Source organism: Ranitomeya variabilis, chromosome 2 (assembly GCF_051348905.1).
Source record: "Ranitomeya variabilis isolate aRanVar5 chromosome 2, aRanVar5.hap1, whole genome shotgun sequence".
NCBI lineage: Eukaryota > Metazoa > Chordata > Amphibia > Anura > Dendrobatidae > Ranitomeya > Ranitomeya variabilis.
Window position 1 is genome coordinate 195,603,535 of NC_135233.1, and position 15,933 is coordinate 195,619,467.

At 45.5% G+C, this 15,933-nt stretch overlaps 1 protein-coding gene across 1 annotated transcript; it reads right to left on the minus strand.

Annotated features, from left to right (window-relative positions):
* Window positions 1-13,173: 13,173 nt before the first annotated feature.
* On the minus strand, window positions 13,174-14,974 carry CLDN2 (claudin 2). The gene has a single exon (XM_077283388.1). The coding sequence runs from the start codon at window positions 14,657-14,659 to the stop codon at window positions 13,964-13,966; it is 696 nt and encodes a 231-aa protein (XP_077139503.1). The 5' UTR covers window positions 14,660-14,974; the 3' UTR covers window positions 13,174-13,963.
* Between the last annotated feature and the right edge of the window lie 959 nt (window positions 14,975-15,933).

Genomic DNA, 15,933 nt, shown 5'->3' on the forward strand with positions numbered 1-15,933 from the left:
CACTGACCATAAGATCTTACACTCTACAGGAGAGAAAGGACCCAACTGACCATAAGATATTACACCCTACAGGAGAGAGAGGACCCCACTGACCATAAGAGCTTACACTCTACAGGAGAGAGAGGACCCCACTGACCATAAGATCTTACACTCTACTGGAGAGGACCCCACTGACAATAAGAGCTTACACTCTACAGGAGAGAAAGGACCCCACTGACCATAAGATATTACACTCTACACAAGAGAGAGGACCCCCCTAACCATAAGAGCGTACACTCTACAGGAGAGAGAGAGGACGTCGCTGACCATAAGAGCTTACACTCTGCAGGAGAGAGAGAGAGGACACTGCTGGCTATAGGAGCTTACAGTATACAGGAGAGAGAGGACTTTACTGACCATAAGAGCTTACACTCTACACAAGAGAGAGGACCCCCCTAACCATAAGAGCGTACACTCTACAGGAGAGATTGAGGACTTCACTGACCATAAAAGCTTACACTCTGCAGGAGAGAGAGAGAGGACACTGCTGACTATAGGAGCTTACAGTCTAAAGGAGAGAGAGGACTTTACTGACCATAAGAGCTTATATTCTACGGGAGAGAGAGGACCCCACTGACCATAAGAGCTTACACTCTACAGGAGAGAGAGCACCCCACTGACAATAAGAGCATAAACTCTACAGAAGAGAGAGGATCCCACTGACCATAAGAGCTTACACTCTACAGGAGAGAGAACCCAGCTGACCATAAGAGCTTACACTCTACAGGAGAGCGAGGACCCTGCTGACCATAAGAGCTCACACTCTACAGGAGAGAGAGGACCCCACTGACCATAAGATCGTACACTCTACAGGAGAGAGTGGACCCCACTGACCATAAGAGCTTACTCTCTACAGGAGAGAGAGGACCCCACTGACCATAAGAGCTTACACTCTACAGGAGAGAGTGGACCCCACTGACCATAAGAGCTTACACTCTGCAGGAGAGAGAGGACCCCACTGACCATAAGAGCTCACACTCTACAGGAGAGAGAGGACCCCACTGACCATAAGATCGTACACTCTACAGGAGAGAGAGGACCCCACTAACCATAAGAGCTTCCACTCTACAGGAGAGAGATAGGACCCCACTGACCACAAGAGCTTACACTCTACAGGAGAGAGAACCCCACTAACCATAAGAGCTTCCACTCTACAGGAGAGAGAGGACCCCACTGACCATAAGATCTTACACTCTACAGGAGAGAGAGAGAACCCCACTGACCATAAGAGCTTACACTCTACAGGAGAGAGAGAGGACCCCACTGATTATAAGAGCTTACACTCTACAGGAGAGAGAGGACCCCACTGACCATAAAAGCTTACACTCTACAGGAGAGGGAGAGGACCCCACTGACCATAAGATCTTACACTCTACAGGAGAGAGAGCACCCCACTGACCATAAGAGCTTACACTCTACAGGAGAGGACCCCACTGACAATAAGAGCTTACACTCTACAGGAGAGAGAGGACCCCACTGACCATAAGAGCTTACACTCTACAGGAGAGAGAGGACCCCACTGACCATAAGATCTTACACTCTACAGGAGAGAGAGCACCCCACTGACCATAAGAGCTTACACTCTACAGGAGAGAGAGGACCCCACTGACCATAAGATCTTACACTCTACAGGAGAGGACCCCACTGACAATAAGAGCTTACACTCTACAGGAGAGAAAGGACCCCACTGACCATAAGATATTACACTCTACACAAGAGAGAGGACCCCCCTAACCATAAGAGCGTACATTCTACAGGAGAGAGAGAGGACGTCGCTGACCATAAGAGCTTACACTCTGCAGGAGAGAGAGAGAGGACACTGCTGACTATAGGAGCCTACAGTCTACAGGAGAGAGAGGACTTTACTGACCATAAGAGCTTATATTCTACGGGAGAGAGAGGACCCCACTGACCATAAGAGCTTACACTCTACAGGAGAGAGTGGACCCAATTACCATAAGAGCTTACTCTCTACAGGAGAGAGAGGACCCCACTGACCATAAGAGCTTACACTCTACAGGAGAGAGAGAGGACCCCACTGACCATAAGATCGTACACTCTACAGGAGAGAGAGGACCCCACTAACCATAAGAGCTTCCACTCTACAGGAGAGAGATAGGACCCCACTGACCATAAGAGCTTACACTCTACAGGAGAGAGAACCCCACTAACCATAAGAGCTTCCACTCTACAGGAGAGAGAGGACCCCACTGACCATAAGATCTTACACTCTACAGGAGAGAGAGAGAACCCCACTGACCATAAGAGCTTACACTCTACAGGAGAGAGAGAGGACCCCACTGATTATAAGAGCTTACACTCTACAGGAGAGAGAGGACCCCACTGACCATAAAAGCTTACACTCTACAGGAGAGGGAGAGGACCCCACTGACCATAAGATCTTACACTCTACAGGAGAGAGAGAGAACCCCACTGACCATAAGAACTTACACTCTACAGGAGAGAGAGGACCCCACTGACCATAAGAGCTTACACTCTACAGGAGAGAGAGGACCCCACTGACCATAAGACCTTACACTCTACAGGAGAGAGAGCACCCCACTGACCATAAGAGCTTACACTCTACAGGAGAGAGAGGACCCCACTGACCATAAGATCTTACACTCTACAGGAGAGGACCCCACTGACAATAAGAGCTTACACTCTACAGGAGAGAAAGGACCCCACTGACCATAAGATATTACACTCTACACAAGAGAGAGGACCCCCCTAACCATAAGAGCGTACATTCTACAGGAGAGAGAGAGGACGTCGCTGACCATAAGAGCTTACACTCTGCAGGAGAGAGAGAGAGGACACTGCTGACTATAGGAGCCTACAGTCTACAGGAGAGAGAGGACTTTACTGACCATAAGAGCTTATATTCTACGGGAGAGAGAGGACCCCACTGACCATAAGAGCTTACACTCTACAGGAGAGAGTGGACCCAATTACCATAAGAGCTTACTCTCTACAGGAGAGAGAGGACCCCACTGACCATAAGAGCTTACACTCTACAGGAGAGAGAGAGGACCCCACTGATTATAAGAGCTTACACTCTACAGGAGAGAGAGGACCCCACTGACCATAAAAGCTTACACTCTACAGGAGAGGGAGAGGACCCCACTGACCATAAGATCTTACACTCTACAGGAGAGAGAGAGAACCCCACTGACCATAAGAACTTACACTCTACAGGAGAGAGAGAAGACCCCACTGACCATAACAGCTTACACTCTACAGGAGAGAGAGGACCCCACTGACCATAAGAGCTTACACTCTACAGGAGAGAGAGGACCCCACTGACCATAAGAGATTACACTCTACAGGAGAGAGAGGACCCCACTGACCATAAGAGATTACACTCTACAGGAGAGAGAGCACCCCACTGACCATAAGAGATTACACTCTACAGGAGAGAGAGGACCCCACTGACCATAAGATCTTACACTCTACAGGAGAGGACCCCACTGACAATAAGAGCTTACACTCTACAGGAGAGAAAGGACCCCACTGACCATATGATATTACACTCTACACAAGAGAGAGGACCCCCCTAACCATAAGAGCGTACATTCTACAGGAGAGAGAGAGGACGTCGCTGACCATAAGAGCTTACACTCTGCAGGAGAGAGAGAGAGGACACTGCTGACTATAGGAGCCTACAGTCTACAGGAGAGAGAGGACTTTACTGACCATAAGAGCTTATATTCTACGGGAGAGAGAGGACCCCACTGACCATAAGAGCTTACACTCTACAGGAGAGAGTGGACCCAATTACCATAAGAGCTTACTCTCTACAGGAGAGAGAGGACCCCACTGACCATAAGAGCTTACACTCTACAGGAGAGAGTGGACCCCACTGACCATAAGAGCTTACGTTCTACAGGAGAGAGAGGACCCCACTGACCATAAGAGCTTACACTCTACAGGAGAGAGAGGACCCCACTGACCATAAGATCGTACACTCTACAGGAGAGAGAGGACCCCAATAACCATAAGAGCTTACACTCTACAGGAGAGAGAGAGGACCCCACTGACCATATGAGCTTACACTCTACAGGAAAGAGAGGACCTCACTGACCATAAGATCTTACACTCTACAGGAGAGAAAGGACCCAACTGACCATAAGATATTACACCCTACAGGAGAGAGAGGACCCTGTTGTGAATTCTGTTTGTGGGCTCCCTCTGGTGGTTACTGCTGGTACTGGGTGACTTTGGTGGGTTGCGGCCTTTGGTTTCCACCTGTCCATCAGAGGCTGGGTGTTTCCTATTTTACCTGGCCTTTCTGTCATTTCCTTGCCGGCTATCAATGTATTCAGATGTGCTCTGTTTGGTTCCTGCCTACCTGCTCCCAGATCTTTCAGGATAAGCTAAGTGCTGATTTTCAGTTGTTTGGTTTTTTGTCCAGCTTGCTTATTATGTCTCTATGCTAGCTGGTAGCTCTAGTGGACTGAGGTTCTCCCCATGTGCCATGAGTTGGCACATGGGTTCTTGTAATCTCAGGATGGTTTTTTTGATTAGGGTTTTTTGCTGACCGCTCAGTCCCCTTTTGTATCGTTCTGCTTTCTAGTTTACAGCGGGCCTCAATTTGCTAATATATCATCTCTATGTGTGTGCCTTCCTCTCATTTCACCGTCAATACATGTGAGGGGGCAACTATATCTTTTGGGGTTCATTCCTCTGGAGGCAAGTGAGGTCTTTATTTTCTCTGCAGTACTAGTTAGCTCTTAGGCTGGTGCGTGGCGTCTAGAACCAACGTAGGCACGCTCCCTGGCTATCTCTAGTTGCGTTTGTCAGGCGTAGGGCAGCGGTCAGCCCAGGTTCCATCACCCTAGAGCTCGTCCGTTATTTATTTATACTTTGCTTGTCCTGTGCTATCCCTAGCCATTGGGGATTCATGACAGTATAGCCGGCCAACAAAGTGTTAATTGTTTGGGCTGAAGCAGGAGAAAAAGAAGTGTTTAAGGGAAATTTTTTATTTTTTTTTCCCTTCAGAGTTTTGCTGCCTAGCCCTTAATTGCTGTCTAGCTGCTTCTTACCTCCTCTTAACCCTTGAATGGCTCTGATCTTAGCTGTTTAACATGGATGTCCAGAGTTTGGCTTCCAGCCTGAGTAATCTCGCGGCAAAAGTTCAAAACATACAGGATTTTGTTGTTCACACTCCCATGTCTGAACCTAGAATTCCTATTCCAGAGTTCTTCTCTGGAGATAGATCTACCTTCCTGAATTTCAGGAACAATTGTAAATTGTTTCTTTCTTTAAAATCTCGCTCCTCTGGAGACCCTGCTCAACAGGTCAGGATTGTAATATCTTTCCTGCGGGGCGACCCTCAGAATTGGGCATTTGCATTGGCACCAGGGGATCCTGCATTGCTCAGTGTGGATGCGTTTTTTCTGGCATTGGGATTGCTCTATGAGGAACCCAACCTGGAGATTCAGGCTGAAAAGGCTTTATTAGCCCTCTCTCAGGGGCATGATGAAGCGGAAATATATTGTCAAAAATTTCGGAAATGGTCGGTGCTTACTCAGTGGAATGAGTGCGCCCTGGCTGCAAACTTCAGAAATGGTCTTTCTGAGGCCATTAAGGATATTATGGTGGGGTTCCCTACGCCTACAGGTCTGAATGAGTCTATGGCTATGGCCATTCAGATTGATCGGCGTTTGCGGGAGCGCAAACCCGTGCACCAGCTGGCGGTGTCTTCTGAACAGGCACCTGAGACTATGCAATGTGATAGAATTCAGTCCGGAAGTGAACGGCAAAATTATAGGCGGAAAAATGGATTGTGTTTTTATTGTGGTGATTCAGCTCATGTTATATCAGCATGCTCTAAACGCACAAAAAAGCTTGATAAATCTTTTGCCATTGGTACTCTGCAGCCTAAGTTCATTTTGTCTGTGACTCTGATTTTTTCACTGTCTTCCATTTCCGTTGATGCCTATGTGGATTCGGGCGCTGCCCTGAGTCTTATGGATTGGTCATTTGCTAAACGCTGCGGTTTTAGTCTGGAGCCTCTGGAAGTCCCTATTCCTCTGAAGGGAATTGACTCTACACCATTGGCTATGAATAAACCGCAGTATTGGACACAAGTGACCATGCGCATGACTCCCGTTCATCAGGAGGTGATTCGCTTCCTTGTACTGTATAATTTACATGATGTACTAGTGCTGGGTCTGCCATGGTTACAAACTCATAATCCTGTCCTGGACTGGAAACAATGTCTGTGTTAAGCTGGGGATGTCAGGGGGTTCATGATGATGCACCTCCGATTTCTATCGCTTCATCTACTCCTTCTGAGATCCCTGAGTTTTTGTCTGACTATAGGGATGTTTTTGAGGAGCCTAAGCTCAATTCGCTCCCTCCTCATAGAGATTGTGACTGTGCTATAGAATTGATTCCTGGCAGTAAGTTCCCTAAGGGTCGTTTATTTAATCTGTCACTGCCAGAGCATACTGCTATGCGGAATTATATTAAGGAGTCCTTGGAAAAGGGACATATTCGTCCATCTTCGTCCCCTCTGGGAGCAGGTTTTTTTTTCGTGGCAAAAAAAGATGGTTCCCTGAGGCCTTGTATAGATTATCGCCTTCTGAATAAGATTACAGTCAAATATCAGTATCCATTGCCATTATTGACTGACTTGTTTGCTCGCATTAAGGGGGCTAGGTGGTTCACTAAGATAGATCTTCGCGGTGCGTATAATCTGGTGCGGATAAAACAAGGTGATGAGTGGAAAACCGCATTTAATACGCCTGAGGGCCATTTTGAGTATTTGGTAATGCCTTTTGGACTCTCCAATGCTCCGTCAGTCTTTCAGTCCTTTATGCACAATATTTTCCGTGAATATCTGGATAAGTTTATGATTGTGTATTTGGATGATATTTTGGTGTTTTCTGATGACTGGGAGTCTCATGTTCTACAGGTCAGGAAGGTGTTTCAGGTTCTGCGGGCCAATTCTCTGTTTGTGAAGGGCTCAAAGTGTCTCTTCGGAGTCCAGAAGATTTCTTTTTTGGGGTACATTTTTTCTCCTTCTACTATTGAGATGGATCCCGTTAAGGTTCAGGCAATTTGTGACTGGACACAACCTACATCTGTTAAGAGCCTACAGAAGTTCTTGGGGTTTGCTAATTTTTATCGTCGGTTCATTGCAAATTTTTCCAGTATTGTTAAACCTTTGACTGATTTAACTAAAAAGGGTGCTGATGTTGCTAATTGGTCTCCTGCGGCTGTGGGGGCCTTTCAGGAACTTAAGCGCCGGTTTTCTTCTGCTCCTGTGTTGTGTCAACCAGATGTTTCACTTCCTTTTCAGGTTGAGGTTGATGCTTCCGAGATTGGAGCGGGGGCGGTTTTGTCACAGAGAAGTTCTGATAGCTCGGTGATGAAGCCATGTGCATTCTTCTCTAGAAAATTCTCGCCCGCCGAGCGCAATTATGATGTGGGTAATCGGGAGCTTTTGGCCATGAAGTGGGCATTTGAGGAGTGGCGTCATTGGCTTGAGGGTGCTAAACATCGTGTGGTGGTCTTGACTGATCACAAGAATCTCATTTACCTTGAGTCTGCCAGGCGTTTGAATCCTAGACAGGCTCGTTGGTCGTTGTTTTTTTCTCGTTTCAATTTCGTGGTTTCATACCTGCCAGGTTCAAAGAATGTGAAGGCAGATGCTCTTTCCAGGAGTTTTGTGCCTGACTCTCCTGGAGACTCTGGGCCTACTGGTATCCTTAGGGATGGGGTAATATTGTCCGCCGTATCCCCAGACTTGCGACGTGCATTGCAGGAGTTTCAGGTGGATAAACCGGATCGTTGTCCACCAGAAAGACTGTTTGTTCCGGATGATTGGACCAGTAGAGTCATCTCCGAGGTCCATTCTTCTGTGTTGGCTGGTCATCCTGGAATATTTGGTACTAGAGACTTGGTGGCCAGGTCTTTTTGGTGGCCTTCCTTGTCTAGGGATGTGCGTACCTTTGTGCAGTCTTGTGAAGTGTGTGCTCGAGCTAAGCCTTGCTGTTCTTGGGCCAGTGGGTTGTTGTTATCCTTGTCCATCCCGAAGAGGTCTTGGACGCACATTTCCATGGATTTTATTTCTGATCTCCCGGATTCACAGAAAATGTCCGTTATCTGGGTTGTGTGTGACCGCTTTTCTAAGATGGTTCATTTGGTGCCCTTGCCTAAGTTGCCTTCCTCCTCTGAGTTGGTCCCTTTATTTTTTCAGAACGTGGTTCGTTTGCATGGGATTCCGGAGAATATCGTTTCTGACAGGGGATCCCAGTTTGTGTCTAGATTTTGGCGGACGTTTTGTGCCAAGATGGGCATTGATTTGTCTTTCTCGTCTGCATTCCATCCTCAGACGAATGGCCAGACGGAGCGAACTAATCAGACCTTGGAAACTTATTTGAGGTGTTTTGTTTCTGCTGACCAAGATGACTGGGTTGCTTTTTTGCCACTGGCCGAATTTGCTCTTAATAATCGGGCTAGTTCTGCCACGTTGGTCTCTCCTTTTTTTTGTAATTCGGGGTTTCATCCTCGTTTTTCCTCTGGTCAGGTGGAGTCTTCGGATTGTCCTGGAGTGGACATGGTGGTGGACAGGCTACATCAGATTTGGAATCAGGTGGTGGACAATTTGAAGTTGTCTCAGGAGAAGACTCAGCAGTTTGCTAATCGCCGTCGCCGCGTGGGTCCCCGACTTCTTGTTGGGGATTTGGTGTGGTTGTCTTCTCGTTTTGTCCCTATGAAGGTCTCTTCTCCTAAGTTCAAGCCTCGGTTCATCGGTCCTTATAGGATCTTGGAGATTCTTAACCCTGTATCTTTTCGTTTGGATCTCCCAGCATCGTTTGCTATTCATAATGTGTTCCATCGGTCGTTGTTGCGGAGGTATGAGGTGCCCGTTGTTCCTTCGGTTGAGCCTCCTGCTCCGGTGCTGGTGGAGGGAGAATTGGAGTATGTTGTTGAGAAGATCTTGGATTCTCGTGTTTCCAGACGCAAACTCCAGTATTTGGTTAAGTGGAAGGGTTATGGTCAGGAGGATAATTCCTGGGTGATCGCCTCCGATGTTCATGCGACTGATTTGGTTCGCGCCTTCCATAGAGCTCACCCTGATCGCCCTGGGGGTTCTCGTGAGGGTTCGGTGACCCCTCCTCAAGGGGGGGGTACTGTTGTGAATTCTGTTTGTGGGCTCCCTCTGGTGGTTACTGCTGGTACTGGGTGACTTTGGTGGGTTGCGGCCTTTGGTTTCCACCTGTCCATCAGAGGCTGGGTGTTTCCTATTTTACCTGGCCTTTCTGTCATTTCCTTGCCGGCTATCAATGTATTCAGATGTGCTCTGTTTGGTTCCTGCCTACCTGCTCCCAGATCTTTCAGGATAAGCTAAGTGCTGATTTTCAGTTGTTTGGTTTTTTGTCCAGCTTGCTTATTATGTCTCTATGCTAGCTGGTAGCTCTAGTGGACTGAGGTTCTCCCCATGTGCCATGAGTTGGCACATGGGTTCTTGTAATCTCAGGATGGTTTTTTTGATTAGGGTTTTTTGCTGACCGCTCAGTCCCCTTTTGTATCGTTCTGCTTTCTAGTTTACAGCGGGCCTCAATTTGCTAAATCTATATATATCATCTCTATGTGTGTGCCTTCCTCTCATTTCACCGTCAATACATGTGAGGGGGCAACTATATCTTTTGGGGTTCATTCCTCTGGAGGCAAGTGAGGTCTTTATTTTCTCTGCAGTACTAGTTAGCTCTTAGGCTGGTGCGTGGCGTCTAGAACCAACGTAGGCACGCTCCCTGGCTATCTCTAGTTGCGTTTGTCAGGCGTAGGGCAGCGGTCAGCCCAGGTTCCATCACCCTAGAGCTCGTCCGTTATTTATTTGTACTTTGCTTGTCCTGTGCTATCCCTAGCCATTGGGGATTCATGACAGGACCCCACTGACCATAAGAGCTTACACTCTACAGGAGAGAGAGGACCCCACTGACCATAAGATCTTACACTCTACAGGAGAGGACCCCACTGACAATAAGAGCTTACACTCTACAGGAGAGAAAGGACCCCACTGACCATAAGATATTACACTCTACACAAGAGAGAGGACCCCCCTAACCATAAGAGCGTACACTCTACAGGAGAGAGAGAGGACGTCGCTGACCATAAGAGCTTACACTCTGCAGGAGAGAGAGAGAGGACACTGCTGACTATAGGAGCTTACAGTATACAGGAGAGAGAGGACTTTACTGACCATAAGAGCTTATATTCTACGGGAGAGAGAGGACCCCACTGACCATAAGAGCTTACACTCTACAGGAGAGAGAGGACCCCACTGACAATAAGAGCATAAACTCTACAGAAGAGAGAGGATCCCCCTGACCATAAGAGCTTACACTCTACAGGAGAGAGGATCCCGCTGACCATAAGAGCTTACACTCTACAGGAGAGCGAGGACCCTGCTGACCATAGGAGCTTACACTCTACAGGAGAGAGAGGACCCCACTGACCATAAGAGCTAACACTCTACAGGAGAGAGAGAACCCCACTGACCATAAGAGCTTACACTCTTCAGGAGAGAGAGAACCCCTCTGACCATAAGATCTTACACTCCCCAGGAGAGAGAGGACCCCACTGACCATAAGAGCTTACACTCTACAGGAGAGAGTGGACCCAATGACCATAAGAGCTTACTCTCTACAGGAGAGAGAGGACCCCACTGACCATAAGAGCTTACACTCTACAGGAGAGAGTGGACCCCACTGACCATAAGAGCTTACGTTCTACCGGAGAGAGAGGACCCCACTGACCATAAGAGCTTACACTCTACAGGAGAGAGAGGACCCCACTGACCATAAGATCGTACACTCTACAGGAGAGAGAGGACCCCACTAACCATAAGAGCTTACACTCTACAGGAGAGAGAGAGGACCCCACTGACCATATGAGCTTACACTCTACAGGAGAGAGAGGACCTCACTGACCATAAGATCTTACACTCTACAGGAGAGAAAGGACCCAACTGACCATAAGATCGTACACTCTACAGAAGAGAGAGGACCCCGCTAGCCATAAGAGCGTACACTCTACAGGAGATAGAGAGGACCTCGCTGAGCATAAGAGCTTACACTCTGCAGGAGAGAGAGAGAGGACACTGCTGACCATAAGATCTTACACTCTACAGGAGAGAGAGGACCCCACTGACCATAAGAGCTTACACTCTACAGGAGAGAGTGGACCCCACTGACCATAAGAGCTTACTCTCTACAGGAGAGAGAGGACCCCACTGACCATAAGAGCTTACACTCTACAGGAGAGAGTGGACCCCACTGACCATAATAGCTTACACTCTACAGGAGAGAGAGAGGACCCGGTGACCATAAGAGCTTACATTCTACAGGAGAGAGAGAGGACCCCACTGACCATAAGATATTACACTCTACAGGAGAGAGAGGACCCCACTGACCATAAGATATTACACTCTACAGGAGAGAGAGGACACCACTGACCATAAGAGCTTACATTCTACAGGAGAGAGAGGACCCCACTGATCATAAGAGCTTTCACTCTACAGGAGATAGAGGACTCCACTGACCATAAGAGCTTACACTCTACAGGAGAGAGAGGACCCCACTGACCATAAGAGCTTACACTCTACAGGAGAGAGTTGACCCCACTGATCATAAGAGCTTACACTCTATAGAAGAGAGACTTAACCAGTTACTCTGGAGGTAGAAATAGGCACTGCCATACAAACTGCTCTCGACAAAGAGCTGCTGATCTGTGATGGCTCAGGTACTCACCATCACTGTAGAATCCATGATAGTCCGCCAGATGTAGGACACTAGGGGAAACCTGTGCAACAAAGTGAAATGATGTTCGCCTGCTCTTTGGTGCTACAGCAGTGTGGAAAATGATGCCTGACAAATTTTCTTTCTTTTGTAAACCGTGAACAGAATCTCAAAATGTTCAATCTCACATGAAAATGCACATTTCGAGAAATATGACTCAAACTCCTTCCTCCAAGGACCGATCCGTTCTATAGGTATGAAGCTGCACAAGTCCAGGGCATGTATTCAGCGGACCATCTGAAACATATTTCCTAAACGCCACGTAAACAGTATGTCACTCTCCATAAGGAGAAATGTTACCCCTTAGACCCCAGTCCAGAGCCTCTCACCTAGCCAAATCAGTTCTCATGCTTCGCACTGATGAGGGCCAACAGCCCAAAACACCGTGTCTGCGAATTGAGATACTGATTTGGCTTTTATCCTAAGTCATATTGCACGACTCGTTAAAGGGTTGATTGTGACTTGTAGGATCGCTACTTCCAATAGGTGGCGCTATAGAGTTAAGTCCTCTTTTTTTCAGCAGAGGCAATTTGCATACGTCAACAGCTTAAATTATTCATTATACATTTGGGTGTTTGTTATGTTCTTCTTTGGAATAATTTATGTACAGAACAACAAGGTGTACACAATAAATAGCATGAATCTATGATAGCGAACCATCCACGTGTGGAATCATAAAAGTGCAAGTCAAGGGATAAAAGATGAGCATGTTTGTCGTATAAAAATCTTTGCTAAATTTATTGACATAAATAGTACACGATGATTTGTATTAGAAGCAAGCAGACAGCAAGTTTACAAAGGATTTGTATTTCTTTTTTAAAAAAAAACAAACAAAAAACAAACATCCCTTCAATAATAGTAATAATAATAATAATAATAATAATAATATTTATCATTATTGTTATTATTATTGATTTTCAACACTTTGGATGCAACATGAAAAGCACTTCGGTTCAACAACAGTTCACTCATAAGTTAAAATCGTCATATAAAAAGTTATAATTTACAGCACAGAGGGCTTTGACGTTGCATTTAATATGAAATCATAGTTAATGGATTTGATTAAATACACTAACAGATATGACTGATGCATAGAAGTGTGCAAAAGATTCAACTGAAGCAACCTTGTATTGACATATGACGTGTGATTAGAGAAAAACAGAAATGGAGATACGGATTTCAGATATATAAGGATTTGATGTTAATCCTTTAGTGCCAGGGTCACACGACAGTGTAAAAAATCATTCTGAGTGGCATCCAGAAAAGCCGGACAATTTTTTTCTCACTTGTTATCCCCGTACAATCTGTTTTTTTTGCCGCAGCAGCTATTAATTATTTACATTTCCTATGTTACAGAATTTCAATGTATCCGTAAAAATCGGATGTTGTACTGTGTCTCCATAAGGCATTAGATTTTTTTCTCGCATGGACGAGTCTCATCTGAGTTTCGGAGGAAAATCGTGCATGCTACGATTTTTTTTTTTTACATGCAGATTCAGTCAACGAAAAAAATCACCCATAGAATAACCTTGGTCCGATTGCGATCCGTTTTTTAAGCGATAGCGCTCAGACCGAAAATATAGTCACGTGCATGAGCCCTTTCTCTTTTCTATTACAGTTTAGGAAATCTTATATTCCGTAGTTGGTCTAAACACCCCACATTATATAACAGAAATAGCTGAGACAGTCGATGAAATAGTAAAAATGACTTAGGATCAGGATAGTGAATAATAAAAAAATAAAAACACGCTTTTTTTGTATTTTCCTTTAAACACAAAATGAGAAAAAAAACATTTTGAGGGGAAGGTTTTGCTCTTTCTGATTATTTTGTAAAGAATCTCAACATGTAATATCATCAGAGGTTTAGCAGCTGCTGACATGAATAATATCACTACAGAGCAGATGGTCAATGTCCGTTACACGTAATAGATGTCAAGATTTTTAGTAGACACCATCCTAGGTTCCTCAGATGAGACCATTTCTACTAATAATGTCTTCATTTCATTGTTTCCTTTTTTTTGGGAAGTTATTAATGAAAGTCCTCATGTATAGTCCATGATACATTACAATATCTACCGGGCCAATAGGAGTGTTGTCTCTTCTTGATTCACTTATACGTAACCGGTAAGGCTATAGCCGCTGGTCTCCTTCTTAGAAGTCTGCTCCCCACTGCCAGCTTTTTGTCCTTTATCTGCCATCAGAGCTCTGCTCTGATATCTACTGTAGAAATTTGGGTCCGGATCCTTAGGTGGACAAGAGGCACAGAGAATTGAACCACCCAATACAGAAAATATCGAAGAGACGATGCCGAGATAGAGAGCAGATCCAAGCTCATATCTCTGGGCATCAGGAAGCAATGGGTTATAGAAGTCTTGAAGGATAGCATGCAAGTTCCAGCATATAGGCACCAGACAAATAATGCCACCCAGAATAAAGACAGCTCCACCAGCCACTGCCAGCTTATCCTTGCCAGGGTTGCCTTGGTTGAAAATTGTACATTTCATGCCAAAAACTGTGAACAGCGTTGCAATTGAAGACAGTACACAAGATGTGATCATCAGAGCCTGGGCAGCTTGAGTTTCTTGTGGCAGTCCCAGCATGGAGTTATATATGTCACATTGGGTGATGCCGGTGCTAAAGATTGCACATTCCATCCACAGCCCTTTACTAAAGCCAACAGCAGTCACAATACTGGCACCAATATACGAACTAACCTTCCAGTCGGGTAGTAATGTAGCAATGATTGTGCCGATCAGACCCAAGACTGCCATGAAGTAGCCCATCATCTGCAGTCCAATCGAAGCCATGTTCTTCTATGCTCTTCTTGGTATTACCAGCAGTCAAGATACTTTTTCTTAGCTTTTTGACAATAAGTGGATTTCTTTGGGTTGATCTTTTTCCTCGACGAGCATCCTATTCAGTGCAAGCTGACTTCATGTATGGTGTATTTTTTTTTTATGCCAGGAACTTTACTCCTTCTTTCATACTCAGTATAATTACAAGGCTGCGATTTGCTTCCAGCTGTGTGGATTTGATGTCACGTTGAGTCCAGTTTAGATTAAAAGTGAGAAGGTGAGGACAGAATGAAGGGAGGAGGATGAGGAAAAGCGGGAGTTGGCCGGGGGGTTAAATATTCACCAACACCAATTGATTTACAAAATGCTCCTTGACCGTGTTATCTGTGGAACACAGAAATCAAACAGACCCTTGCCAGAGAGCTGTGATCTCCTGCCAGAGTCACAAAGACACCTACTTGTGTTGTGCAAGCCTACTCCACCTTGCCATATTGCCCATACAGTATCTCATTGCAACAAGCTATCTTCTCAATAAATGACACCACTCAATGGCTTGACATCCTCTTATCTATTCATGGGAACTACAATAGTATGTTGTGCTATCAAATCAAGCTGTATCGTGCAAGTAACAGTTCATGGTGATATTATTATTAATGACAATAACAGAACAGACTTCTGTATATGGTAAGGAAACATTGGGGCAGTTCTATAGAGTTTAGCAAATTTTTCAATATTCGGTTCTGATTCCAATCGCCGGCGAATATTGCTTTTGCAATATTTAGCGAACACAGCCAAACGGCATTGGAGTCAATGGGAGTAGAAATGAATGAATATATTCGTTACCGATCATCACACATAAATTCATCATGAATAGGGTACCAATATGGCCCGAATATGGCAAAATCAAAGTCGTCGACTGAACCCAAACATATTCGCTCAACTCTAAGTTCTACTAAAGATGTACTAAACGTTGGGGGAAAATGCGTTTTGCAGCAGAATTCTGATACAAATTCCACCAAAAAATGTCCACATAAAGGCTGATTCAACAAAAATGGCATTTTTAAGAATTGTGCCCTACAGTTAGACTCGTTAAATTCAATATGAGATGCATGCTCCTTCATTACTTCCGGAGTGCCCATAGACTTTGAACGTCCATGCAGTTCACATGAAACTCTGCAGTAATGATCTAAAGTATCACTGCATAGTTCAGCAGTTGCATGTGATTTTAGAGCTGCCATTGAGATGGCACAGATGGTTTATTATTACCATTTTTCTCAATGGCTGTT

Excerpts from the sequence above, each read along its gene's own strand:
- CLDN2 (XM_077283388.1), bottom strand. The coding sequence starts at position 14,659 with ATGGCTTCGATTGGACTGCAGATGATGGGCTACTTCATGGCAGTCTTG.